At 62.2% G+C, this 26,923-nt stretch overlaps 2 protein-coding genes across 4 annotated transcripts in view; one reads left to right on the plus strand and one right to left on the minus strand.

The window, feature by feature from the left end:
* Positions 1–17,712, plus strand: LLGL1 (LLGL scribble cell polarity complex component 1). 2 transcript variants are annotated; one of them, XM_053893501.1, is made up of 23 exons: positions 1–176; positions 3,356–3,453; positions 5,645–5,726; positions 5,814–5,944; positions 6,899–7,057; positions 7,137–7,299; positions 7,381–7,516; positions 7,841–7,895; positions 8,058–8,212; positions 8,306–8,529; positions 8,725–8,792; positions 9,872–10,025; positions 10,099–10,203; positions 10,912–11,204; positions 11,538–11,685; positions 11,933–12,086; positions 14,069–14,364; positions 14,878–15,142; positions 15,330–15,444; positions 15,642–15,754; positions 16,036–16,156; positions 16,311–16,390; positions 17,019–17,712. In XM_053893501.1, exons 1-22 carry the CDS (start codon positions 96–98, stop codon positions 16,387–16,389), a joined length of 3,195 nt encoding a protein of 1,064 aa, XP_053749476.1. In that variant the 5' UTR covers positions 1–95; the 3' UTR covers position 16,390; positions 17,019–17,712. The 2 variants fall into 2 exon arrangements, with proteins under 2 accessions (XP_053749476.1, XP_053749477.1); XM_053893502.1 differs by lacking the exon at positions 1–176 and adding an exon at positions 2,912–3,040.
* FLII (FLII actin remodeling protein) overlaps positions 17,681–26,923 on the minus strand; it is a 14,746-nt gene continuing 5,503 nt past the window's right edge. Inside the window, exons 8-30 of one of the 2 annotated variants that reach the window (XM_053893500.1) lie at positions 25,796–25,971; positions 25,552–25,709; positions 24,653–24,737; positions 24,089–24,236; positions 23,781–23,914; positions 23,370–23,582; positions 22,889–23,068; positions 22,157–22,239; positions 21,949–22,023; positions 21,639–21,722; positions 21,351–21,522; positions 20,702–20,806; positions 20,420–20,611; positions 20,044–20,232; positions 19,816–19,955; positions 19,467–19,713; positions 19,164–19,318; positions 18,988–19,048; positions 18,773–18,901; positions 18,583–18,689; positions 18,384–18,489; positions 18,198–18,263; positions 17,681–18,113 (exon numbers count right to left, since the gene is read on the minus strand). In XM_053893500.1, coding sequence (XP_053749475.1) covers positions 17,979–18,113; positions 18,198–18,263; positions 18,384–18,489; positions 18,583–18,689; positions 18,773–18,901; positions 18,988–19,048; positions 19,164–19,318; positions 19,467–19,713; positions 19,816–19,955; positions 20,044–20,232; positions 20,420–20,611; positions 20,702–20,806; positions 21,351–21,522; positions 21,639–21,722; positions 21,949–22,023; positions 22,157–22,239; positions 22,889–23,068; positions 23,370–23,582; positions 23,781–23,914; positions 24,089–24,236; positions 24,653–24,737; positions 25,552–25,709; positions 25,796–25,971 — 3,140 coding nt within the window. In that variant the 3' untranslated portion in view covers positions 17,681–17,978. Of the gene's footprint in view, positions 18,114–18,197; positions 18,264–18,383; positions 18,490–18,582; positions 18,690–18,772; positions 18,902–18,987; positions 19,049–19,163; positions 19,319–19,466; positions 19,714–19,815; positions 19,956–20,043; positions 20,233–20,419; positions 20,612–20,701; positions 20,807–21,350; positions 21,523–21,638; positions 21,723–21,948; positions 22,024–22,156; positions 22,240–22,888; positions 23,069–23,369; positions 23,583–23,780; positions 23,918–24,088; positions 24,237–24,652; positions 24,738–25,551; positions 25,710–25,795; positions 25,972–26,923 lie in introns of both variants that reach the window. The other variant, XM_053893499.1, reaches the window with a different exon arrangement.

The following is a 26,923-nucleotide window of genomic DNA, read 5'->3' on the forward strand; positions in this document are numbered from 1 at the left end:
CGCCCCGCCCGCGCCTCAGGACCGGCGGGGCCGCGCGGCGCATCCTGCGGGCGGCGGCGGCGGCGGCGGGCGCGGCGCCGGCAGCCGGACGCAAGATGATGAAGTTTCGGTTCCGGCGGCAGGGCGCCGACCCGCAGCGCGAGAAGCTCAAGCAGGAGCTCTTCGCCTTCAACAAGGTGCGGCGGCGGTGGCGGCGGTTCGGGCTGGGCAGGAGGGGGCGGGCCGGGGGCCCAAGCCGGGGGCCCGGGGGCCGGAGCCACGTCGGGCTCGGGGGGAGGGGGCGCCCAGCTGGGGCGGGGCGCGGGGGCCCGGACGCTCGCCCCTCTTCGGGCCCCGCTTCTCGCCTCTTTCCCTGCTCCACTCTCGGACTCTGGGTGGGTCTGGGTCTCTCGCGGACTTTCCGAGTCAGCTTGTCCGGGTCTCTGTGGGCCTCACTGGCCCTGGCTCTGCAGGTCTCTGTCTACCTGGGTCTGTGTGTCTCTGTCTCTGTACGACTCTTTGCCTGTCTCTGGGTCTCTGTCCCTGTCTCTGCCTGTGATCACCTCCCTATCCTCAGCCTATGCCTGTGTATCCGGGGAGTGGGGGGTGTCTCTACCTCTGTCCCTGTGTATCTCTGGGTACCTCTTCTCTGTCTCCCTTCATCTCTCTGTCTCTGCATCTGTGAGTCTTTGCTGGTCTTTTCTTGCGTGTGTCTCTGCCTGCATATGTCCCTGTGCGGTCTCTAGAACTCTCACTCCGACTCTCACTCTCTGTCTCTTTATTTCTCTTCCTTTGGGGGCTCTCAGAGCCCCTGCTCAGCCCTGAGGGCAGCCCAGGGCCCCAGTTTGTTTTTCTTTTGCACCCAGGCCAGTGGGGAGGGGTGAGGAGGAGAGGCAGATGTTGGGGGGTGGGGCTGGGAAATCCCTTCCATGTTCCTCTCCTTCCTTCCCCCAAGGCCCTAGGCTCTGCCTTGTGGGGCTCTGACCTGCCCTGTGCTGCTGGGGGCTCCAAGGAAGATGCCTGGCTTTGTACTCAACTACCCTTCAGTGTGCGGGGCCTCAGTTTCCTTTGCTGTGAAATGGAGCCACCTGGTTGTGGGCTCTGGCTCCCTGTATCACATGGGCCAGCTGACCTGCCTTTGAGCCAAGGTGGAGGTGAGGGGGTGGAAGGTTGCTCCTTCCTTTCTTTCCCCAGGTGGGGCAAGAGGGGCCATGGGAAAGGGGCTGCCTGCAGCCCCCACCTCCTCCCACCCTTGCACTGCAAGGACACTCTCGTCCAGGAGAACGCCCTGGGGTGACTGGACCTGCAGTGGCTGAGGTGGGAATGTCTCTCAGGGCAGGCAAGGTTTCCTGGTGATGGGGAGGCTGCCAGGACCTTCAGACTTGGCAGCTGAGCACTTGCCAGGGGCCTGAGGGGCCCAGAGGGGAGGCTGGTGCCCAGGGTCTCCCGATGGCCCCCTTCCTATGCTGGGTGGCTATGAGGGCGAAGCCCTGGGAGGCGAGAGAATGACGGTGGCGGCAGGCATGTGTTAAGGTGTCACTTCCTTAGCCATTGAGTCAGGGTGTGAAGAGGAGAGGTGGTGGAGAGGCTTGGCTCCGCTTGGCCGGCCCTGGGTTGGTAGAAGCCGAGGGCTCCCTGCTAAGGAGGGTGAGGCCCCATTCTGAGTGGGCAGCATTGGCGGGAGGGGTGTGGTTTGGGGCAAGGGGCTTGGTCACAAGAGGAGGTGGTAGGCGATCACTAGAGAATAAATGGGTCCCACATTCCCAAGCGATGGCAGGGGAGTCAGAAGCAAGCCTGGACTTTGGACTCAGTCTCACATCCAAGTCCCCGCCCTGCCCACAAGGTGCCTGTGGGATGTCCACTCTATGTCAGTTTAACAGATACTGAACTCCTACTGTGTGCAGGGCCCCCTTCTAGGTATGGGGGACACCGCAGTGACCAGAAGGGACAAGTGCCTCTTCACTCAGGATGCTCATGTACTTGTGGGGGAGACAGTGAAAAGCCAAAGCAAAAGAGTAAAACGTGCAGTAGCTTGGATAACAGCCAGTGCTGTAGATAAAGTAGGCTGAGGGTGTGGAGTGTGGGGACAGGGAGGCTGCTAGAGCAGGGTGGCTTAGGGAGGGCTGTGAGGAGTTGACTCCCGATCTGAGACCTGAATGGTGGGAAGGACCCCTCTTTGGGCAGTGCTGGGTGAAGCACGTTCCAGGCAGAGGGACAGTAGATGCAAAGGCCCTGAGGCAGGAGTCTGCCTAGTAAATTGGAGGAGAGCAGAAAGCCATTGGGCCCGGAGTCAAGTGAGCTGGGGGAGAGTGGGAAGAAGAGGACAGGGAGGGGCCAGGTGGTGAGGTGGGAGCTTGGAGAGGGTCCTGAGCAGAGGGTCGGGACTGGCTAGACACGGTCAGATGGTCAGATCTAGCAAACGTGTGGTGATGCTAGCGTGGGGGCGGGAAGGGAAGGGAAGCACTCCCCTCTACCCCCCAGCTAAACGGACTGTTCTGTCCTCAGGTTGGGCGCACTGCCCCTCGTGCCCAGATGGGAAACTGAGGCTTGGGGAGTACTGTGACTAGCCTGAGCCCATGCAGGCTGCATAAAGGGCTCAGTCCCTGTCTGGATTGGTGGAGGCCCGGGGCTACAGGCCTGGCGACCAGGGTTTCTTCTGAAATGTGTGTCTTGCTGAGGCAGTGGTCAGGAGATACCTGGACCCACATGCGGTGTCCCACATTGGTGTTGAGGACAGTGGGTGGGGGCCCCTCCAGCCGGGCCTCTGGGGATGAGCAGGAGCTCCTTGGTGGATGTGGGAAAACCGAGGAAAGCACGAGTGGGTGGAAGGAAGGATCGAGAACCTGGTGGGCAGGGGTCTGTTCGGGGGGACTGGCCCTGCCAAGAGGAGTGGCCCCGGGGGAGGGGGAGGGTCAAGAGCCTCCACCTAGCTGATCTTGGGTGTTGCCCTCCGATCTCCATGTGGGGCCTGTGGGGAGTGCCAGGGACATCATATGAGACTATGGACAGCATGGTGGCTCACCGCTAAAAGTGGGATGCAGAACCCTGCTCTGGGGGACAGGTAGGGTTGACTTTTGTGCCTGCACCCCGTTGGTCCTGTTTCTCTCTGTCGCCAGAGCCCTGCACACAGCGGGCCGGACACGGGTATTGAGAAAGACAGGGGCTTGGCAGGGGGAGGGCCTCTGTGGTGTGGACGGGACACATGAACACCTGTTTCAGAGTCGAGGACACTGAGGCACAGAGCTCAGACGGACCAGCTCCAGTCCTGCTCTGCAGCTGCCATAGTCTGGAGGCTGCCTTGGGGTGGGACTCAGGTGGGCCAGGGGCTGCCGTGCCTGTGCCTGTGCCAATGCCACTGCCCTCCCCTCCCCCACAGACCGTGGAGCATGGCTTCCCCAACCAGCCCAGCGCCCTGGCCTTTGACCCGGAGCTTCGCATCATGGCCATCGGCACCAGGTCTGGGGCCGTCAAGATGTATCCTTTGGGAACTGAGGCCTTCAGGGCCCTTCGGAAGCTCCTGATTGCAGCTCCCTGTACGTGGGCTCCTTGGGCCGGGTGGGGGGGCAGGGGGGCTGGCCTGAGAGGCCGCAGTAGGCGCCTCGATCCTGGCGGAGGTTGGTGGTGTGGCTTCTGCCCTGAGACTCTTCCTCGCGGAGATGGTTGGGGGGGGGGGGGGGGATGGGGTCTGCTTGCGGTGGTCACAGCTGTCCATCGCTGCATTTCAGCCAGCCAGTTACCTAGGCGACCCTAGCATCGTTCCAGCAATTAATTGACTGGGGACACCAGGCCAGGAGGCTAACCACGCACGGTACCCAGCAAAGGTGTTGAGTGGGCCAGGGTTACACAGTGGGCCTTGCCCTGGTGACTGGGCACACACGTATGCCAATGTGAAGACACGTGTGTTCGGCTGAGGGGCTGGGGGCAGTGCCAGGCTCAGCATGGTGAGCGCGGCGCGGCCCCCACCTGGATGCTGGCGGCTGCACAATGGGCCGTGTGAGCCGCACAAAGCGGGCATTTTCCTGCAAGCGCAGGGTGGGGGTGGGGTGGGGGCAAGCAAGCAGCTGAATGCTCCTTGCCTGCCATGGAGAACCCCACCCCCACTGCCCTCGGGGAAGCCCCTTGGGTGGGGAGACAGAGGTGTGGGGTCTGGCTGGAGGCGGCTCGGTGAGGGGTGCCCACCCTCACCCTTCCTCTTGGGACCCTCTGGCTCTCAGTACCCTCGTTGGAGACACTGGTTGGCTGGAGACACTGGTTGGCGGAAGATGAGTCAGTGCCTGGAAGGAGGCAGGGTGGGGATGGGGGTCTTCCCACCCCAGGGCTGGGTGGCCAGATAGGGGTGGGCGTCTGGGCCTTTGGTCTGTGAGTTTGCCTTCTCCAGGGAGTGTGGCTGGGCCAGGATGCCCCTCCTCTCCCGTGGGCCCCTGAGGCACTGGTGGGGCAGGGAAGGGGGTGGGGAGGGGGCAGTGCCTGGACCCCCTGCCCCCAAGTCCGCACCTGCCCTGGGGGGGCATGCACTTCCTGGCCAGCTCCCACTCCTTGTGGTGCTGTCCTGACTCACAGGTATATCGTGGTCCCGAAGCCCTTTCTTCTTCTCAGTGCCCTGCTCCACGGGACTCTGTTGGCCACTTGAGCTGTCGCTCCGTGGTCTCACGCACAGGCTCCTCCTGCTCACAAAGAACCTGATGTACTGGCGAGGAGACATCCCCGGAGGAAGCTGGGGCCCTCCTCTGTCCCCTCAGTCCTTCCCCCGGTCTACCCTAGCTCCCAGCCCTGGGTCGGGAAACTGAGGCTGGCCACAGAAGCCACCCCTCCCCCTCAAGGGTGGCCCGTCTCCTTGGCAACCCTGGTTCCCGCCCAGCGCTCCTGCCCTCTCTTTTGTCCCCTCTTCTGTGTTCTCCTGGCTCCTGCAGGGAATCCCAACTCTAGCTCCAAAGCAACCGGCTCCTGCGTTGTTGCTGGGCAACGCTGACCCCTCCCTAACCCTCCCTCCTGGGGCCCCCTCGGCCCTGCCCGACTGGTGTTGCTGTGACTCTGGCACTGACACCAGACACTTGAAGCGGGTCACCCAATCTAAGCCTCTGCGGATTGTCTGTGAAATGGGCAGGCTGAGGCCTCTCCCTGGTCACAGTGGGGGCTGCTGGCTGCGTGCCCCAGAGGGAGGTTGGTTTCCTTGCCCATAGCCGGAGGTTGGCTTGGAGCTGTGGGAAGAGGCAGCCTGGACTCTCCTCTGCTCCAGACTTCCGTGCCCAGGCTTGGCCTGGCGTCTCTGCCTGTATGATCCGAACCTGGGGGGCCCAGCTCTTATGTACACAGACACACGCACACGGCTAACACAGGGCAGAGCCCTGGCTGCCTGCCGGGCCTGGGCCAATTGTGTTGGGTATGTCTTTATTCTCACTTGCCCTGGATCAGCCCTACAAGGTGGGAGTGGCACTCACTAGCCCATTTTACGGATGAGGAAGTAACTGACTTGCAGGAGCAGAGTGGAGCCTGCACGCTGAGCCTGGGGATATCTTGGGGGGATAGGACAGTGCTTCTTCAGGGAGGGGTCCCATCTGGACCTTGGAGGGCTTCTGGGTAGGCAGGCCTGGTTGGGGCCCGTTGGAATCGTTCTCAGAAAGGAGGATCTCCCGTATCTGCTTCTGCCCTTGACCTGTGCTCTCAGCTACGGTGCACCTGGCGTGGAGTTTACCGGCCTACACCGAGACACGGCCACTGTCACCCAGATGCACTTCCTGCCTGGCCAGGTGAGCCTCCACCCTCACTGGCTCCCGTGGCCCCCACGCCCTCTCCATCCCAGGCCAGCCCAGTCTTGGTCTCTGCTCATCCACCAGGGCCGCCTCCTGACCCTGTTGGACGACAGCAGCCTGCATCTCTGGGAGATCGTCCACCACAATGGCTGCGCCCACCTGGAGGAAGCACTCAGCTTCCAGCCACCCAGTCGGCCGGGCTTTGACTGTGCCAGGTACCGGAGGACTTGGCTGGGGACCAGCTGCCGGGCGCAGGGGGTGGGAGGGGGAGCCCGGGGGAGGTTGTGGAAGCCAACCTTGCAAAGGTGCTGTGGGGGTAGGAAGCCTCCCTCAAGCTAGGATACGGGGTGGCAGGGTACCTGGGGCTGGGCCCGGGGCCCGGAGAGATGTGCCCTGTGGATTTTGCAGGTGTGAAATAGGGGGCTCTGGCCAAGTCTGAGGTGAGCAGGTAGTGTCCATGCTCTGGGGACCGCTGGGGCCTTTAACGGTTTGGAGGGGGCGATGGGTGATAATGTACATGGGTGAAAGGGCAGCTGGGGGGCAAGGAGCATCGTCCCAGGCTGTATGAGGTGCCAGCAGGATGCTCCAGAGGTCAGTGGCATGGGCCTAGACCCCCAGTGAGAGTGTAAGGGGCCTCTCGGTCTGGCCCTGCTGAAACAGAGTTGTCCTACTCCTCCTGGGGGCTGGGTGACACCCTCACCACACGGGGGTGGACTCCTGGGGTCTCCCATCCTCTGCAGGCCAGGTCCAATCTGGGGCCCTCCTGCAAAGTCAGGGAGACATCTTGAGGCTGGCGACAGGGTTCCTGGGTGAGGCTCAGGAGGGTTGTGTGTGTCCTAGAGCCCTTGGTCCTGGCCCGGGCACTGGCCTGGTTCCTACCTTCCTTCCTAGTGAGGGGGAGGGGTCGGGAGCCCGTCTCCAAGACCTGAGGAGCCTATTTTTATCCCTCTCCTTCCCAACATCCTGATGAATAATTGAGTGAGCTAATTGTGATGCCCGCAGCCACCACCTTCGCCTTCCCAGTGCGCCAGCCAGCCCACTCGATAATCCGGCCTCTGTGAGCGCAGAGGGTCCATAATGAGCTGCCAGTAGCAGCCCAGCCCCCTCCACACCACTCCTCAGCGGGCGGACGGGCTTGCGCCCTCACCCACTCCCCTCATCCCTTGCAGTAGCCTGCTCAGCCTCGCCCGTGTCACGGTGGTCTTGCTGTTGGCAGCCGGTGACCTGGCGGCCCTGGGCACCGAGGGCGGCAGCGTCTTCTTCCTGGACGTGCCCACCTTGACGCTGCTCGAGGGGCAGACTCTTGCCCCGGACGACGTTCTTCGAAGGTAAGAGGCAGGCGGACCTCCCAGCAGCCTCTCCACGCCCGGGTGGTGCTCCTGCCGGCTCACCTGCGCCCCTCTGCAGCGTGCCAGATGACTACCGGTGTGGGAAGGCGCTGGGCCCCGTGGAGTCACTCCAAGGACACCTGCGGGACCCCACCAAGATCCTCATCGGCTACAGCCGGGGCCTGCTGGTCATCTGGAACAGGGCGGCGCAGTGCGCGGACCGTGTCTTCCTGGGGAACCAGGTGTGTGAGGGAGGCCGGCACCTGCAGCCGGGGCCCTCTGCTTAGGGCCCTGCTCACACTGCCCCCCCTACCCCCCTGCAGCAGCTGGAGAGCCTGTGCTGGGAGCGCAGCGGCAACACGCTGGTCAGCTCGCACAGTGACGGCAGCTACGCCGTCTGGTCTGCGGGTGCCGGCGGCTCCCCCGTGACACAGCCCACGGTAGCCACCACGCCCTACGGTGAGTGCTGGGGAGGCTGAGGGCAGCCCTGCCACCTGAGCGTGGGGTTGACCGGGGACCCCGAGCTCAGGCACTTGGGGCTGCCCGGCCTTGGTGGGGGTACCCAGGAGGCCTTGTGTGAGATGCCATGCCGAGCCACGTCCTCGAAGGTGAGGTTGCTGGGGGGCACGGTTGGGCAGTGGGCCTTCCCCTCGGGGTCAGGAAGCAGCTGTGAGGCCAGGATGATGGAGGCAGAGCAGGAACGGGAGAAGCTTGGAGAAATGTGACCTGGGGCCCTTCTGGTCCCTGTGAGCGAATGAGCCCGACACTGTCCCACCCCTCCAGGCCCCTTCCCCTGCAAAGCCATTAACAAGATTCTGTGGCGAAACTGTGCATCTGGGTAGGTGGGGAGCTGGTTCTCAGATGTGGGTTGGGGGCTGTGTCTGCAGGGGGGAGGAGGGTGGGCTCTGGGGCACAGGGATGTCCTGCAGCGCTCTCCCTGGGTCGGGCAGTGTGCACTTGGGGTCTGGGTGGCTCACGTGGCTCCCCGCCTGCCGTGCAGGGACCACTTCATCATCTTTAGTGGAGGCATGCCCCGCGCCAGCTACGGTGACCGCCACTGTGTGAGTGTGCTCCGGGCTGAGACTCTGGTGACGCTGGACTTCACCTCCCGCATCATCGACTTCTTCACAGTTCACAGCACACGGCCCGAGGACGGTGTGTGCCCTGCCCTCCCCACCCCATGCCCTGCGCCGCCCCCCCCCCACCCCCCACCCCCGTGGCTCTGCTCACCCAGCCCTCGCCCCGCAGAGTTCGACGAGCCCCAGGCCCTGGCTGTGTTGCTCGAAGAGGAGCTGGTGGTGCTCGACCTGCAAACGCCTGGCTGGCCTGCTGTGCCTGCCCCCTACCTGGCCCCGCTGCACTCATCTGCTATCACCTGCTCGGCACATGTCGCCAACGTCCCCGCCAAGCTGTGGGCCCGCATTGTGAGCGCCGGCGAGCAGCAGAGCCCCCAGCCCGCCTCCAGCGCCTCGGTGTGTGCCCAGGGCCTCCTGCAGGGGCGGGGACATGGGGAGGGAGGGTGTTGCAGGCATAGGCCCGGAGGTGGGGATGTAGCAGGTGTACACGGGGAATTCAGGCAGCTTGGGCCCCGGGTGCCATGCTGAAGGTGAGGAGAGAAGGTGTTTGTCCTGACCTTCCGCTTCCACATCTCTGCCTCCCTCTCCCAGAGCTGGCCCATCACCGGGGGCCGGAACCTGGCCCAGGAGCCATCACAGCGGGGGCTACTGCTGACTGGGTAGGCAGACACATGTGTTCCATGGCCAAGCACAGGTGTGACGTGTGCGTGCATGTGTGTGTGTATGTGTGTGTGTACGCGTGTGTATTTGGGCAAATGGAGCGTGGTGCGGCCCATGCAGGTGCAGGAGAGCCCATCCTGGGCCGGTGGGTACTGACCTGCCTGGTGACTCAGGCCCCAGCCCTGGTGGGACCAGGCCATTCCCCTCTCCTGCAGGGTGGATTGGGATGAAGCCTCCCTAGGCCCTGGTTAAAGGCCCCGCCCTGCCCTGCCTTTTGGTCTAGAATTGAGCTCCACCCACCCGGCCTGCCCTGGGACCGGAAAATCTGGGCTGGCCCACGCTCATCTGCCCAGGGCAGGTGCTAGAGAGCCCAGTCTGGGCCTGGCGGGCGCTGACGTGCCCAGTGACTCAGGCCCCAACTTCCTGCCCTGCCCCTGCCTGTGCTGGGACCCTCAGGCCTCTGACTCCAGTGTCCCCTATCCTGCTTGAGAGCTCCTAATCATGGCTTTCAGAGCTTTTGGAGGTATCCCAACCAGCCCCAGAGACTCACACACCTTTTTTCGCCCTGGCTCTGGGCTCCCACCACCGCCCAAAGGTCCCTGACGTGGGCTCTGCAGCTGTGTCCTGAGGCTGCACCCCAGATTTGTCTGCTCCTGCCCCCCGCTTCCCCTCCCTGCTTCCTCCCAGCCTCCCCAGGCTTCCTGCTGCTCTGCCTACATGGCTGCCTCATGCCTCATGATCCTTCTGCTCTATGGCTAACGCCCGATCGCTTTTTCTGGACGCGCCCGTAGTCCTCTGTTCCCTGCATTATCTCCTCTGTCATCTCCTCGTCACACTGGTGATTATTTCCATACCTTCTCACCCTGTTTGAGGGGCCCCGGTGCATGTGGTCTGGCATACTGTAGGCACTCAAGATGTGTTTGCTCTATACAGTAGATGCCTCCTGTTTGCTGTGTGCAGTGGGAGTCTGGTCAGTGCTTGGCATACGTAGTAGGTGGTCAGCGCGTGGTCACTGGATCAGCGGGATGGGGGTGGTGCACGGGGACCCGGGGTGGGCCTGATGTTGCCTTCCCTACAGCCACGAGGACGGCACCGTGCGCTTCTGGGATGCATCTGGTGTGGCCTTGCGGCCGCTCTACAAGCTCAGCACAGCTGGCCTCTTCCAGACAGACTGCGAGCACGCTGACAGCCTGGCCCAGGCCGCTGAGGACGACTGGCCGCCCTTTCGCAAGGTAGGCCCTGCCCCGGCCCTGGGGAGCCTGGTCCCAGCTCTGCCCCATGTCATCGCTCCATCCCGCCCCGCAGGTGGGCTGCTTTGACCCCTACAGCGACGATCCTCGGCTCGGCGTGCAGAAGGTGGCGCTCTGCAAGTACACAGCCCAGATGGTGGTGGCTGGCACTGCAGGCCAGGTAAGGCGGAGGTGCCCCCGGCTCTGGGTCTCAGAGGGCTTTCTGGAGGAGGTGGGCCTGACCTAGAGGGTCTAGTGGAGTGGCGGGGGACGCACATGCGCAAAAGCCCGGAGATGGGAATGGGGCTGCAGGTGGGGCTGGCTGGGGTGAGGCCAGCCGGGGAGGTGGAACCTCTAGGAGGCCTGGAGTCCAAGCTCTGGCCGCAGGGAACCACACCAGGGGCGGGAGCACGGGTGTTAGGTGAGCACTGAGAGTGGGGACCAGCAGGTCTGGGTCGCTGCCGTGCCCCAGCACTCAACACGGTATATGGGGCTCAGTGGGTAATTACCGTTAAGTGGGAGACAGGCTAGTGGGGGGTGCTTTGCTCCAAAGGCCAGTGGGTCTCGGTGACTGCTGTTCCCCTCTGACTCGTGCAGTATGCAGAAGGTGCTCAATGTATGCTCATTGCTAAAGGGAGAGAGACTTGCAGGGGTGGGATATTGTGCTCCTGGAAGGCAAGGACCAGCTGGTCTTGGTCACCATTGTGTTCCCCAGTGCTCATTGAAGGCCCTGGTATACACTAGGCTTTCAGTGAGTGCTTGTTAAGCGGATAAACGAGAGACAGTACTGGGACTGGCCTAACGGTGGCTTTGCGGGCTCAGGTGGGGCCCGGGTAGTCCTGTCCTCCACACTGACCCCTCCCCCACCCTGCCATGGCTGTGTTTTCAGGTGCTGGTGCTGGAGCTAAGTGATGTGCCATCAGAACAGGCGGTCAGCGTGGCCAGTGTGGACCTCCTCCAGGACCGAGAGGGCTTCACGTGGAAGGGCCACGAGCGGCTGAGTCCGCGCACAGGGCCACTGCCGTGGCCCGCTGGCTTCCAGCCCCGAGTGCTGGTTCAGTGCCTGCCACCAGCTGCTGTCACCGCTGTCACGCTCCATGCCGAGTGGAGCCTCGTGGCCTTCGGTACCAGTCATGGCTTTGGCCTCTTCGACTACCAGCGCAAGAGCCCTGTGCTGGCCAGGTGTGTGTGTGGTGGGCCCGGAGCCCGGTGAGCGGGGGCTGTACTTGCACCTGGCCCCAGCCTCCTGGGAGACCTTTGGTGTCTCCCCACACCTGTCTGGGCCTCAGTTTCCCTGAGATCTGACATGGTGCAGGTAGGGCGACCTTAAAGTCGCCTTCCCCGCTGGCAGCTCTGTCCTTATGAAAAGTGCTGCTGGTAGAGTGTTAAGCGCCCCCGGCTGCTGGGCGCGAGGGGCAGAGGGGCTCCGGCTTCCTGAGCCACGGGGCCGGCAGGAGCGCGGCGGCTGCTCCGGGAGTCTGCTCCGTGGCACAACTGGCACCTGCCTGCCCCCAGATGCACCCTGCACCCCAACGACTCCCTGGCCATGGAAGGGCCGCTGTCCCGGGTGAAGTCGCTCAAGAAGTCTCTGCGCCAGTCTTTCCGGCGCATCCGCAAAAGCCGAGTCTCGGGCAAGAAGCGGGTCGCTAATGCCAACAGCAAGGTGAGGCGGGGCTGCGCTGCCCGGATGCCACCTCTCTGCCTGCTGGGGCCAGGCACAGCAGTGGAGCCTCAGCTCCGAGAGCCAAGCGTCTGTTCCCTTCAGTAGCCCCGGCCCCTGGGCCCCCCTCCCATCCCCCCCCCCCCCGCTGATCAGGATGAGCCGGGGAAGGTGCTGGGATGTCGGCGCCAGGCTGTATGGGAGCAGAGGGGGTTGGGGAGGCGGAGTTCTGGAGGCTGTGCCCCTCCAGTTGCAGGAGGCCAATGCGCAGCTGGCCGAGCAGGCCTGCCCCCACGACGTGGAGATGACCCCCGTGCAGCGCCGCATTGAGCCCCGCTCTGCCGACGACTCCCTCTCGGGTGTTGTTCGCTGCCTCTACTTCGCTGACACGTTCCTTCGAGATGGTGAGGCCAGGGGGACGGGCTGGGGGGATGGGCCTGAGCTGGCCATCTAGGAAACGGGGAAGGGTGGGACCGCGCCGTCTGGGAGGTTGGAAGGCGCACCCTATGCGCCGGACTGAGCTGGCGACAGTGCCCCGGCCACCCCAAGTGGTCCCCCCTGGAACTTCCAACTGTGAGGGGTTGGTGAGTGAGCCGGGCCTCTGAGACCTGAAGAGGGAGAAGGGAGCCCAAGATCTGGGGGCGGAGAGTGTGGGGGTCAGCCAGTGCCAGCGGCTGAGTTGGGTATGTGTTGGGGAGATGACCCGGGTGTGGTGGCTGCAGAAGAGGGGGAGGCTGGGGAGACGCTGGGTGCTGGCCACCTCACTCTGCAGTGGCGAGTGCCCTGAGTGGTGGGAGCCCCGGGACGGTCCTCTGCAGACCGATGTGGTCTGGTTTATTGACTGATTCACTGATGGATTTTTACCTCGTATCATGGAGAATTTTCACCATACACAACAACAGGAGTGCAGTCGCCCCACAAAGACAGCCAGCCATCTGCTGCTGCACCGTCCCCGCCCCACACGGTGGCTTTTAATAAATTTTTATTTATTTTTGAGAGAGAGAGAGAGAGAGGGAGAGAACGAGTGGGGGAGGGGCAGAGAAAAAGAGGGACAGAGGATCTGAAGTTGGCTCTGCACAGACAGCAGAAAGCCCAAGCAGAAAGCCCACTGTGGGGCTTGAACCCATGAACCATGAGATCATGACCTGAGCTGAAGGCAGCCGCTTAACTGACGAAGCCACTCAGCCCCCCCGCCCCCCCCACAGTGGCTTTTATCTTGCTGGAGCATGTTCAATGAATATCTGTACATCAGGACTTGAGCGTGTGTCTAACAGACATAAGCGACAGCCATGGTGCCTGCATCGCACCCCGCGGGACCGATGCTGATCCGGTCTCTTGTCACACTCGGGCTGTGGTGGCTTTCTCCTTTCATCTCCAAAGTGCCTTTTTATAGTTGATGTTGGGTCAGCATCTAGTCATTCTGCACTTGGTTGTTTCACTGATGTGACTTTCAGGCTCCGAATCCGAGCAGGGACCCCCTCCCCCTCCCCCCGCCTTCTGATGTCATGTATTTGTTGAGGATCTTTGATCCAGTGGATTTTCTCAGAGTCTGGACATGGTAGCCCCAGGCTCTTTACCTTGTTCCGCTGTCACCACGAGAAGGCTTAGGGCGTTCAGGTTCCCAGCTGGCTGGGTGTCCTAGGTCTGGGCAACATTTTGAGTTGCTTATTTTCCCTGGGGTTTGGCTCCCCCTGGTGGTTGTTGCTGAGGCCACCGATTCATCAAGGGCACACAGCAGTGGCTGCTGGCTCCTGCTGGCTCCTGCTGGCTCCTGCTGGCTTCTTCTGGCTCCTGCTGGCTCCTGGACATTGAGCTGTGATTCTCCACCAAGGACCTTCCCCAGAGGTTCAGCCCACACAGGGAAAGCTGGCTAGACAGCGTCCCGCAGGCCTCATTTCTTTCCAGCCTGGCCCCGAGGACTCCACGCCTGGCTGTTGGGCCGAAAGCACATGGCAGGGGGGTGGGCTGCGGCCAGCCGGAACGCATCTGCAGGGTGCGGGCTGGTTCCAAGTCTGTCAGTAAGACTAGTGATGGCATATGGTGAGGGGGTGTCAGAGCTGCATGGGGGGGGGGCGGGGGGACTCTGTTCCTGAAATGGGGGCTGAGGGTACAGTGGGATGGGGTTGGAGAGATCAGGGTCTAGTTTGGGTGCCTGTTGACATCCTCGAGATGTCCTGGAGGCCATTCCCACTTCTGCAGGAGGACTGTATCTGAGGCCCCAAATTTCGTCAGTAATATAGAGAAGGTGCCTCGGGCCTGAGGCCCTCTGAGGTCCCTGGGGAGGCGTGGGACACGAGAGAACTGATTCCGGGGTATCCGGAGAGGAGGGGAGGAACCTGTATCATGCGGCCGACACCCCGCCTCACCAGCCCCCGTCGTCCCGCAGCGGCCCATCATGGACCCACCATGTGGGCAGGCACCAACTCGGGGTCCGTGTTTGCCTACGCGCTGGAGGTGCCGGCGGCCGCGGCAGGTGGCGAGAAGCGACCCGAGCGGGCGGTGGAGGCCGTGCTGGGCAAGGAGGTGCAGTTGATGCACCGTGCACCCGTGGTGGCGATCGCCGTGTTGGATGGGCGCGGCCGCCCGCTGCCCGAGCCCTATGAGGCCTCTCGGGATCTGGCACAGGCGCCTGACATGCAGGGCGGCCACGCTGTGCTCATCGCGTCTGAGGAGCAGTTCAAGGTAAACCACCGTGGCGACCCTCCTGGCTCCCACCTGACACCGTTAGACCTTCCAGGAACTCTGTCCTCACTGTGCTCCCCATCTGCTGAGACCCCCTGTCTGCCTGGGACACATGCCCCTGGACTAGCAGAGATGGCCCCTGGAGAACCCAGACGCTCCCTCAGCCAGCCACATCCCCCCAGGACCCTCCTGCCTCACCGAGTCCCTGCCAGGACCCTCTGAAGACTCCTCAGGGCTCTGTCTGGCAGGAACTCGTGACCTGAGTGGATACCAGCCACCTTACCCTTACAACCCAGTGTGACTGGTTTGGCCACAGATGGGGGGGCCCTGGGAGGTCTCCTAGGTGAAGTCTGAGGAGAGGGTGCCCAGGCGGGAGGCCGCCGGGCGGCCGGGGCTGCAGGCCCAGCTGGCAGGCCGGGTTCGGGGCGGGGGCTGGTGCCCGCATCTGGGAGGGCGGGCCCTGCGGGTGCGGACAGGGCCAGCCCCTTTCACCGGCCGCCCGCCTGCCGCCAGGTGTTCACACTACCCAAGGTGAGCGCCAAGACCAAGTTCAAGCTCACGGCCCACGAGGGCTGTCGGGTGCGCAAGGTGGCCCTTGCCACGTTTGCCAGCGTGGCCTGTGAGGACTACGCTGAAACCTGCCTGGCCTGCCTCACCAACTTGGGCGACGTGCACGTCTTCTCGGTGCCTGGCCTGCGGCCCCAGGTACACTACTCCTGTATCCGGAAGGAGGACATCAGCGGCATCGCCTCCTGTGTCTTCACGCGCCACGGCCAGGGTGAGGGGAAGGCTTCTCGGGGGCAGAAGCGGCCTGAGCGGGGCTGGAAGAGTTGCTGGGGAGCGTCAGCAGAGGGGCCCCAGGGCGGGCTCGGGACTGGCCGGCACAGGCCAGGGGGGGGCCACTGAGGGATTGTGGTTGCAGTCACACCCCCTAACCGCACCCCACTCTTCACCCGCCCACCCAGGTTTTTACCTGATTTCTCCATCGGAGTTTGAACGCTTCTCTCTGAGTGCTCGGAACATCACGGAGCCGCTCTGCTCTCTGGACATTAGCTGGCCCCGAGATACCACCCGCACCAGGTGCGTGGGAGGGGCAGCCCAGGGGGCCTTCACTAAGGCTGGTCTCATCCTCATGCTCGGATCCTGCGTGGAACAAGGGTGGCCCTCCCTCGTGTCACCCCTCTCTGGTCCTGGGCCCCAGGAGAGGGAGGGTAGGGTCTGGCACTTGAGACTTGAGGCGCCTGCTTGTGGCACCCATTGGGGCCTCATCTCTACAGCCACAGGCTCCGAGAGTCGCCCAAGCTGAGCCAGGCTAATGGGACCCCAGGTGTGGTCCTGGCCCCAGGGAGCCGCGATGGAAGCCCTGGTCCTGCCCGCAGCAAGGGAGCTGGTAAGGACGCTGGATGTGAAGTGAAAGCGGCAGGATATCCACGCAGCTGACGCAGGCCGGGGGGCAAGCCTCCGTAGGTGGCAGCAACCGGACAGGCTGGAAGCCTGGGGGGGGCCAGGCCAGGCAGGAATGGGGGGAGGGGGGAGGTGGCGGTCTGCTTGCAGTCCCAAGTCTCACTGTGGGCTGGGTTTGGGGCCGAGTCAGGTCCCCAGGGGATAGAAGGTAGAGTGCAGAGGGTGCCCAGATGGCCAGGTGGGGTCCCGATCATTTTTTTCCCGCAGACACCCCAGAGCCACCCGAGGCCACGCTCTCGCCCATGTCCATTGACTCGGCCACCAGTGCTGACACCACGCTGGACACGACAGGGGACGTCACGGTGGAGGACGTGAAGGATTTCCTGGGGTGAGGCGGGTGGGCGGGTCCGCAGAGGGGCTGCCCTGGGTCCTCCCCAGCCTCCCTCTGCTACCCTCTGCCTGCCTTCTGTCAGAGCTGGGCACAGAGGCCCCAGGAAGGGCCAGGTCCCAGGACCCTCTGATCTCTGCTCCCCTCCCCGCAGCTCTTCGGAGGAATCTGAGAAGAATCTGAGGAACCTGGCCGAAGACGAGGCTCGAGCCTGTGCCATCCTGATCAAATGAGGTGCTGCGGGTTTAGGGGCCCTGGGTCTGCCTGGTCCTTACTGTTTGACAGCCCTGATTTTCACGGTTCGGTACTAGAAAGGCTAGGCCGGCCTGTCAGCTCCTGGATGGCATGGGTAGCGTTTGGAACCAGGCCAGAGCAAACCACTTAGAGGTGGTGGCAGCTCGGGGCTCAGGGGCCGGTGTGGCCAGCCCATTTTGCAGAGATGATCACTCAGGCTCTTGTGGTGGGGTCCTGCCAGGTGAGCCTGGTGAGCGGGGCCTGGATCTGGAGCCCAGATCTGGGGCCCAGAGGTCTGCCCAACCTATTCGCTGCCCGGTGCCCCTACCCACGCAGCCTGGCCCTACGCCGGGCAGAGACCCCCACCCCCAAGCTCCCTCTTCATCTGCTGCCGGGGTTACTGCTGCCTCCTCCCTGACCACGCCCTGGGCCTCAGTGGGCCCAGCGTGGTCAGTGGTCAGAGTCAGCAAGCCCACCTCTGGCTGTCCCTGCAAGACCCTTGCTCCTGAATGGGTGGGGTGGCCCTTTTGCCTGCCCTAGAGGGGGCACGGTGGCACTTCTGCAGCCAGGCCGTTTACACTTTTCGGCTCCCTGGCTTTCTCTGACCCCTCTTCTCTTCCTTTACCAGGAAGGCCAGAACTGCTTGGCTACCCACTGCCCTTCTGGGAGCTGGGATCCAGGACCCCTGGCCCCTCCGCATAGACCCACACCTGCTAACCTACAGCCTCCAGAGGGACCTGCCCACCTCTGCCCCAGTGCGGTATGGGGGGGGTGTGGGCCCGGGACTCAGCCCAGAGCCTCTGGGGTAGATTCACCTTGGCCGCTCCAGTAGGCAGTTAGCCATCTGGAAGCCAGGCGCTACAGGGCGAGGACTGCTGGGCCTGGCAAGCCCCATGCCACCTCCCACTCTGCACACCGTCCTTCCCCACTGCCTTTGCAAAGAATATTTTTCTAACGCCTGTGCCGGGCTGGACAGGCATTTCTAAAACTATTTTGGTACTTGCTCCTGGGCCAGCACCCACCACTCCCCCCCCCCCCCCCAAGTCTGTGATGTGCGCATATATACGACTGGGAGTTCTGCCGGGCACCCAGGACTGGGGGCCCAGTCAGGGTGTGTGTGTGCGTGTGCGAGCGTGCGTGTGTGTGTGTGTGTGTGTGTGTGTGTACGAGGGCGGGGAGCGGGGAGGTCGGTCAGGATGGATTTCCCTGTAGATTGTACCTTGGGGTTTTTTTCCTGTCATTTTGTTAAAATTAGCGCTGTTTTAATATTAAAAATACTGATTTTTAATATTGAAAATAAAAGCATTTAATATCTCTTAAAAGGCAGCCACACCTGCTTTATCCCTGGTGGGGAGGAGGCGTCACACAGGAGCTCAGGAGGGAGGGACTCCAGGTGCCCAGACGCCTGAGGGCACCGGTCAGGGTCTCCCCGTCGGTGCTGCTGGGACTGTGGCGCTGGGGACCGTGGCGCTGGGGGTGGTGGCTGGAGCGGGGGCTGCCTCTGCTGGCAGGCAGTGGACGGACAGAGGCCCTTCCTCGCCCTGGCGTGGGGTCGCGGCGGGGGCACTGCAGGCAGGTGATGGCCACCCTAGGCCAGGGCCTCGCGGAAGGTGCTCCAGGCGTGGAAGCAGCGAGTGAAGGCGTGCTGCTCGTTGCCCTTACGGACCAGGCGCAGGCGGCGGGTCTTCTCGTGCTCCTTGGATCGCATGTGCTGGATGTACACCTGACCGACAGGAGAAGGCGTGAGTCTTGGGCGGTGCACCGGGACCACCAGGCCCAGCCCCGGCCCTCCCCACCACCGACTCACCTGGCAGGCCTTCAGACTCAGCTTGATCTCCACCTGGCTCGTCTGGGTCCCCACCCACATGTAGACCTGTGGGGACAGCAGGACAGGTGGTCTCACGGGACCTGAGAGTACCCCCCCATTCCAGCCCCGGGTTCCCATCTACCAGCGGGTAGGCCCCTTGAATGGGCGGGGGGGCAGGGGGCTCACTTCTTGGCCATTGTCTAGCAGCATGATATCATCATCCGCCAGGTCATCTTGGCAGAAATCAGAGCACTTCTCGGTCACGGCGAAGTAGCCCTTCTCATTGGAGCACCTGGAAGTCAAGGGTCAGGGAGAGGCTGAGGGTCGCAGGAGCCTGCCAGGACTGAGGAGGGAGCGCGGGGAGAGGTATGGGCTCTGGCCTCACCGGAAGAGCCGAGTGTGCTTCATGTATTCGGCGTCACCATCATAAGGCTTCTGTGCCCCGATGCCCACCCAAAAAAAGTTCTCGGGCTCCTCACCTTCGTTGATGACCTGTGGGGAAAGCGTCTGTCTGGCCCAGGTCCCCTGTCGGCCCTCACACGACCGCCTGCCCACCTGCCACCCGCCCTGGTCACCTGCTTGCTATAGGAGGCGTCAAACATGGTGTTCAGGATATCTTCCGCAAGCTTGGCCTCGTCCGGGTCCGCAGCCCGGCCCACCCACGCGTATACGATGCCCTGGTTGTCCTCGCTCTCAAAGGGAACCTGGGGAAGCGTGCAGGGGGTTCAAGTCAGGTCCCGCCTACAACCCACCACCCTGAGCCACAGTGCTGGCCGCACCCACAACCCACCTTGAGGATAAAGCAGAACTCGGAGTTGAGGAGGCTGGAGTCTGTGTTGATCTGGATGCACCTGGGGAGTGGGAGGGGTCAGCAGGGAGGTGCGGCTGGCCACTGGCCCCCGTCTGCCCACCATGTGCTCCTAGTCCCACCCCCGGCGCCCCCCTCCCCCTGCCCGGGCCAGGCACCGGGTGCAGAGGGCGCTGCCATTGGTGCGAATCTGGTAAAGGCTGGGCTGCAGGGCACCCTGAGCCGCCTTCCTCTTGCCACGGTGGATGATGAACTTTCTCTTGAAATGGGACAGGAACTTGGGGTTCTCCTGCTGCTGTGTCATGCGGACCACCTGGGGGTGTGGAGATGTTAAGGGCAGCTCCTTGGACCCCCCCCCCCCCCGCCCCTCAGGCCAAGCCTCCCCTGGGTCTGAGTCCCTCTCAGGAGGTGCGGGGGTGGGGGGGGGGGTGGCTGGAGCTGGGGTGGGCTGACAGACCTACCTCTAGCTTGCCGGGGAAGAGGCTCTCGAACTTCTTCTGCAGGCTGAAGGTGAAGGTGAGCCAGCCCATGTTGGAGGCTTCCCGGCCCTGCCAGAAGTACACGATGCACTGGAAGTCCTCCTCCGGCTGCTTCTCCTCTGCCTCAGCCGCTGCTTCCTCGCCTTCTTTGCCCTCCGCCCCTGCTTTCTCCTCCTCCTTCTCTTCCTTCTTCTCCTCCTCCTCCTCGTACTCCACGGGGACCCAGTACCTGGGGGGTATGGGGGTGGGGAGTCAGAGAGCGGTGGGCGGGGGCTCGAGGCCCCTAGCCCCAGGGGAGGGGCCGGGTGACCGAGGCGCGCCGCGTTGGCACCTGCAGAGGAAGACGTAGCAGTCCTGCGTGTAGAAGTGGCCAAACTCCTCCTCCGGCAGCCTCGCGAACTTCTTGCCCTCGAGCACAAAACCCTCCATGCCGTCCAGGTCCTCGTTCCACTCCTCCATCAGCTGCTCGGCCTGCAGGCCACGGCCGCCAGTCACCACCGGGCAGGGCAGGTCCTGGGCCAAGTCCTCCCCCGCCCCGCCCCCGGGGCCCCGCCCCCACCTCCGCCAGTGCCATGGGCGGCTGCCTGGGCAGGAACAGCGCGGTGAGGTCAGCCTTCATCTGCTCTTTCTTCTCCGCGTCGCGCTTCACTTTCCCGGTGAGTCCCGGGCCCTGCAGCACGGCCTCTGCGTTGCGCGTGTAGTCCACTGTCAACACGTCGTCCCAGTTCTTGAACTTGGCCTTGAACACCTGCCAAAGGGATGACAACACCAGCTGGAGTGGGGGTCTGATGCGGTTAAGGCAGAGGTCGGGTGGCTTGGGGGCGGGGTCCGGAAAAGCGGGGTGTGGTCTAGAAATGAAGGCGGGGCCTGGTGGCCGGAGGGGCGGGGCCTGGCAGGATAGCCGGTAAGAGGCCGCCCGAGAGGTACACACGCACCTGCGCCTCCGTGCCCTCCAGGCTGCGGCTGACGGTGGCGTGCCGCGGCCTGTGCAACATCCCGCACAGCTCCTGGCCCAGCTTGAGGGCGGCGGCGCGCACCAGGCGCGGGGACTTGCGGCCCAGCCAGATGAACACGTCCGACCAACAGTCCAGGATGTACACGCAGCGCGTGTCCAGCAGGCTCTGCAGCTGCGGGGCAAAGGCTGGAGGTCAATGCTGATGCGCCACCACCACGGAGGGGTCCTGGCTCCCTCGCCCTCCTCCCTCTGTGTGTCTTACCAGCCGCATCCTCGGCATCAGTTCCACCTTGGGACGTGTCTTATGTTCCACAGAGAGCTTGTAGTTGATCTGTGGCAGCTCCAGATAGCCCAGGCCCAAGCCCACCTGGCAGGATGAACAGGTGGGCGTGGCAGGGAAGGGTCTGGGGGAAGGAGCCCAACCCACCAGCAGCCCCCTGCTTTGGAGTCTGGCCTCTGCCCTGTTGTGGGTGCTCAGGACCATTGCCTGCTCCTCTTTGGACCTTAGTTTCCTCCCTCCACCAGTGTTTTAAGGGCATTCTATCAGTGGAAGGGCTTTTAAATGGTGCTTTCCCTGCCAACCCTCTCCAGGTCCTTATTGTCTTTTCTAATCTTCTAACTCGTCCTTTTCTTGCTTGCAAAACCCCCACGGGCTTCCTGTCACCTGCAGAATTAAGGCCAGGTTCTCAGCCCTGGAAGCCAGGCACTTTGCAGCCTCTCTCTAGCCCCACCTTCCTGGAAACACACACCCTAACACTGTTTCTCACGGCCTCACTCAGAGCCTCTAGACCTTTGCTCTGGCTATTTCCTGTCCAGAAGGTGGCACCCTCTCCCCACCCAAGTCCACAGTCACCACAGTGGTGCGAGGCTCAGGAAGTCAGGCCAGCCCTGCACCCAGCACCACAGCTCACCTTATACAGCTTGGGCTGAGGTGGCCAGAAGTCATCAGGCACATGCTTCTTGATCTCAGAGGGCTCCCCGCCCAGCGCCTCCCAGAACTCTGGGGACTCCTGACCTTGTACCAGCAGTGTGATCTCTGCCTTCCCTTTTCGCTCGTTCTTGTTAATTTTCTCTGCAAAGAGCCTGGAGGGGGAGTGGTGTGCAAAGCCCTTGGTGAGTCCTGTACCCCTTCTTAGAGGTGGCAGTCGGTCTTTGCAGAAGACTCCCCACCATGTCCCAGCAGGGCGTAGTCCTCGTACCTGGCCTTGGTGGTGCTACTCAGTGTGGCCTGGGCCCCCCGCCACACGTAAATGTCCAGCCCTCGATCCAGCAGGAAAACAAACCTGGATGGGAGGGGCAGAACGTGGGCAGCAACTGCCCTCATGCCCTAGACCCGGCCCCAATCCCTCCTTATGGGGTTTATCCCCCTTGTGGGTACCACGAAACTCGGTAAGACAGGGGTCAAAAGGATTGCTGGAAGGCCTCTTCTTCTAAAACCCAAATCTGCCCCCCACTAGTGGGGAGGAGGTCTGGGCTCAAGCACTCCCACCTCAGGTCATGGGTGCCTACCTTGGGTCCAGGGAGGCCCCCTTGAGAGGTACAGGTTCCAACTTGATGTTCTTTTTCCCATACACACGGTACATCCTGGCAGCAGAGCGAGAGTGACCAGGGGGTGGGAGGTAGGGACACGAAGGGGCCGATTTAGCCCTAACACCCTCTCCCCCAACCCTTCCCAGCTGAGTCCAGGTTAGTGCCACCTACCCACACACCCCCTCACCTGGTGACGTAGTGTGTGTCCTCCACAGTGTAGAAGCCACTGGCTGTTCCTCCCTCGATGTAGGAGATGTCGTTGTCAAACACCTGTGTGTGTGAGGGTGTGGTCCCTTGTCACTGAGCTATCCCCCCCGGCCCCCCGGCCCTCCTTCAAATACTTCCTGTCAGGGGGGCAGAGTTGCCCGTCCCTGCATCAAGTGCCACAGATCCGTGATGAAGTTCAACAAAACAACAACAAAGAAGAACAAGATCTGTGTCTATAAACGTAAACTCGTTATTTCAACGTTACCAGCTACAAAACTATGTGTTCATGGTGCGTTCACTCTTGTTAAGGTTTAGCCGCACACAGCATGTCTAGATACGCGCGTGTCAGGATACAGGACCAAGCAGGTTCACGGAAGAGAGCGGAGTAAAGCGTCGTGTGTATGGGCATCTCCACGTAGCCAGCTGGCCGAAAGGACAGCACAGCTTGCTAACCCTGCTCTCTGACTCAGGGTCCTGCGCGTGGCCCCGCCTCCTTGGCGCTATCGGTCCCAGCTCCCCGCCTCTCTCTTGGCCTCAGGCCCAGGCTCCCCACCTCTGGCCTCACCCAGTTCCCCTGACTGCCTTCGGTCTCCACCCCTAACACCTCTGGGTCGGCAGTGTGAGCCAGAGGTCTTGGCCCGCCCTCAGCCTTTGGCCGCGCCCACTTCCCGGCCCCACCCCCCCAAGGCCCCGCCCTCTGGCTGGCTGGCACCTGCAGGAACTCCTCGCTCTCATCGCCCATCTCCTCCCGCACGGTGCGACACTCGGCACCAAGATAGTTACGCAGGTTCACGGCATGGATGGCAGAGCAGGCCTTCTTGTCCAGCGTGGACTCCCCGCCGATCCAGTAGTAGATCTCCCAGTTCAGTGAGCCACTGTCATCCAGAAAGGTCTGGTGGGGGGCGGCGGGCAGCATAGGCGGTGTCAGCCCTGGCCAAGGTGTCCTGGCTTCCCAGCTCACCCCCCAAAGGCCCCTCTAGCGGCCACAGACTCCCCACTCCCACGGTGGGCTGAGCTGTCACACCTCTGCCTAGGACATCCCCACCCCACCTGCTCTGCAAAGCCCTCCCCCTCCCAGCTTGCCTCAAGGAACAAAACTGTGGAGCTGGGGGCCCTGAGCCATCTAAGATAAGGTTACCGGGGGGGGGGGGGGGGGGGGGGTCCTAACCCCCAACAACACGCCCAACTCTCACCTTGAGTACAATGTAGCAGTCAGCCTCATAGAACTTGCCATGGAAGGCTTCCTCCACCAGCACAGGCACGAAGTTCTCGATCTGCCAGATGGTGAGGCCCGGCAGCTGGCCCACGTCCTCCGTGAAGAACTCAGAGTAGTCAAGGCGCGGCTTCTCCAGGCTCTGGTCCCAGCGCCGTGCCTTGCCCCCAGGGGCTCGCGCGTCAGTACTTTCCTGGGGTCACGGTCACAAGGCATGGCTTGCCTCGTCACGGTCACTCAGGCAGATCTCTATTTGCTACCCACCTCAGGGCCTTTGCATGGGTTGTCCTCTCTACCCGGGACCCACTCTCCCTCTTGGCCTGGGTCACACAGTCTGTCTTGAGAAGAGCCCAGGGACACCTGTCCCCTCCCAGCCCCTGACCTGGCTTACCTCCTGTTTTTTGTTCTTCTCCTGGGCCACGTCCGACATGCCCTTCAGCACCTGCTTAGCCTGGTCATCCTGGGCTGAGTCCTTGCGCCTCCGCAGCCGCATCTTGCGAGCCAGGGGGTCCTTGGGCCCACTTACTGCTTAGGGGAGGAGTAAATAGCTGGGCCCTCGGGCACCCAGCCAACCAGGGGCCAGCCCCATCTCGCAGGATCCAGAAGCTATGTGTGTCCCACCCAATTTGCAGATGGATAAGCTGAGGCCGGCAGAAGCATGCCCCCGGCTCCCAGACCAGCCCGACCTCCTCTGCTTACCAGCTGCTGCCGCAGCCACCGTGGCAGGGGAGGCACCTGCCAGCCGCAGCTGGTTCTGCAGCGAGAAGTCGATGTTGTACCACTCGGCAGCACGGTCAGCGGGCTTGGGAGGCATGACCAGGCTGGGGTTCTCCCGCACGTCCAGGACCTGCCTCGCGGGGTGAGCAGAGGTGGTGGGCCTGAGATCTACCGCCCCGTCACGCCCACCCCCGTCTGTCGCTCTCGGCAGCCGCTAGTGCTGAGAGGTCCAGGGCGGGGGCTGGGGTTCTTTCTCATCCCAGCTCTGCGGCCGCCCCTCGCGGGCTTTGGCTTTCCCATCTGTGAAACGGGACCTTGCAGGCTGGTCACGGGGCTAAAACGATGCCATCCAGCACGGGACGGACGGACACGGGGATGCGGTTCACCTTCTCCCAACTGTGGCCCTGCCGCCGCTCCAGGGGGCCTCTGCTGGGTGTCCCCACCCCAGTGACACTGCTTTGTGCGCTCTTTCCTGAGGGGGTGTCTGTCTGCACCTCCGCCCTCCCCATCAGGCCCCTCTTGGCACTGGCCCCGGCCCGCCCAGACCTCGATCTCCGTCAAGAAGTGGATGGCCTCTGGGAGGGTCACCAGGCGGTTCTTGTTCAGGACGAGTTTCCTCAGCTTTGTGCACCTGTGAGGACAGAGCCGGAGCCTCAGGGAGGTGACAGAGGAGGTTGCGGGGGAGGCAGGGAAACTTCCAGGACCCAGAGACGGGGAGCCGGGTGAGACCAGAGGCACTGAGTAGCCCAGCTAGTTACGAAACCACTGGGTTTAAACAGGCCGAGAGAGGCAGGAAAGGCTAAAGCAAGTGGGACTGGAGTCTCCTCAAGCTACGTGACGGGGAAGATCTTCTAGTGGCTTCTACGCAACAGCAGTTTTCAAAGAGGCCCTCTGCAGAGTTAAAGGCTCCTGCACGTGACCAACAGGACACTAAAAATCATTCTCGGAGACACGTGGGTGGCTCAGTCAGTGAAGCGTCTGGCTCTTGATTTCAGCTCAGGTCATGACCTCACGGTTTGTGAGACGGAGCCCCACATCAGGCTCCACACTGACAGCACGGGACCTGTTTGGGATTCTCTCTCCCTCTCTGCCCTCTCCCCTACTTGTGCTCTCTTCCTCTCTCTTGAAAAATAAACAAATATACTTAAAAAAAAAAAAAAGCCAAACCATACTCTGTCCTCAAATTAGCTTGGAAGCTGCTGAGGGGTCCTCTGTTCTCTGCCTGAAGGACTTCTCAGAGTGTTGAGGAGGCCATGCCAGTGGACACAGTGACCTCCAGAAGGAGACAGACCAAACTCATGCTGGCACAGGACGTGGGTCTTGACCCACAAAGCCAAGTTAACCCATCCGTGTTGCATGATGGGCAGAGATTGCAGGGGGGGTTCTGACTACGGATCTGGGGTTTTCTATGCCATAAGTCTCCCCGCCCCCACTCGCCCCGGCACCTGCAGAGGCTTTCGGGGATCAGCTCCAGGTTGTTGTTGGCGGCCATGAACTCCTCTAGGTTGGCCAGCTTGCCGATGCCCGAGGGCAGCCCATCGAAATCCAGCTTGTTGGAGTTCAGGTACAGCTTCTTCAGCTTGGTCAGTTTGCAGATGGCTGACTAGAGGGGAGACACGGGCGGGGGGCGGGAGTCAGGGGCGGGAGCCGGGGCGGCCTTCCCTCTCCCCACCCTAGGCCCGGACGTACGGGCAGTGAGGTCAGCTGGTTGCGGGACAGGTTCAAGGTCTCCACGTGCACCCACTGGTCAATGCACAGGGACAGCTCCGAGATCTGGTTGCTGCTGAGGTTGAGGCGGCGCAGGCTGGGGAGGGTGTACAGGCACTCGGGCACCCGCGTCAGGTCGTTGCAGGAGAGGTCCACGTCTGGAGTGTGGAGTGGGGTGCATCAGCTGGGGCCCCCGCAGCCCGCTCCAGGGGCAGCCAGCCCTAATATGAGCCCCACCTCCACTGCCTCCAGGCTCTGCGGCCTGAAGCCAGTGACTTAATCTCTCTGGGCCTCAGTTTCTCCATGTGGAAAGACTTCCTCATACTGCTGAGTCTAGCCATAAAGCCAGTGCTTGTTACTGGCACAAAAACAGACACTCAGATCAATGGAACAGAACAGAGAACCCAAAAATGGACCCACAAATGTATGGCCGACTAATATCCAATGGATAGTTGACAAAGCAGGAAAGAATATCCGATGGAATAAAGACAGTCTCTTCAGCAAGTGGCGTCGGGAAAACTGGACAGCGACATGCAGGAGAATGAACCTGGACCACTTTCTTAACACCACACACAAAAATAAACCCAAAATGGATGAGAGACTTAAATGTAAGACAGGAAGCCATCGAAATGCTCGAGGAGAAAACAGGCAACAACCTCTTTGACCTTGGCCGCAGCAACTTCTTACTCAACACATCTCCGGAGGCAAGGGAAACAAAAGCAAAACTGAACTATTGGGACCACATCAAGATACAAAGCTTCTGCACAGCAAAGGAAACAATCAGCAAAACTAAAAGGCAACTGACGGGATGGGAGAAGATATTTGCAAATGACATATCAGATAAAGAGTTAGTATCCAAAATCTATAAAGAACTTATCAAACTCAACACCCAAAAAACAAATAACCCAGCAAAGAAATGGGCAAAAGACACGAATAGACACTTCTCCAAAGACATCCAGATGGCCAACCGACACATGAAAAAATACTCAACATCACTCATCATCAGGGAAATACAAATCAAAACCACACTGAGATACCACCTCACACCTGTCAGAATGGCAAACATTAACAACTCGGGCAACAACAGATGTTGGCGAGGATGCGGAGAGA

Source organism: Panthera pardus, unplaced genomic scaffold (assembly GCF_024362965.1).
Source record: "Panthera pardus isolate Hobbes unplaced genomic scaffold, ASM2436296v1 HiC_scaffold_3, whole genome shotgun sequence".
Classification (NCBI taxonomy): domain Eukaryota; kingdom Metazoa; phylum Chordata; class Mammalia; order Carnivora; family Felidae; genus Panthera; species Panthera pardus.

Bases quoted from the DNA above. Each gene is read 5' to 3' on its own strand.
- LLGL1 (XM_053893501.1), top strand. From the start codon at position 96: ATGATGAAGTTTCGGTTCCGGCGGCAGGGCGCCGACCCGCAGCGCGAG. The intron at 7,058-7,136 runs GTAAGAGGCAGG...GCCCCTCTGCAG, and splicing joins CCGGACGACGTTCTTCGAAG to CGTGCCAGATGACTACCGGT. The intron at 10,026-10,098 runs GTAGGCCCTGCC...CCCGCCCCGCAG, and splicing joins ACTGGCCGCCCTTTCGCAAG to GTGGGCTGCTTTGACCCCTA.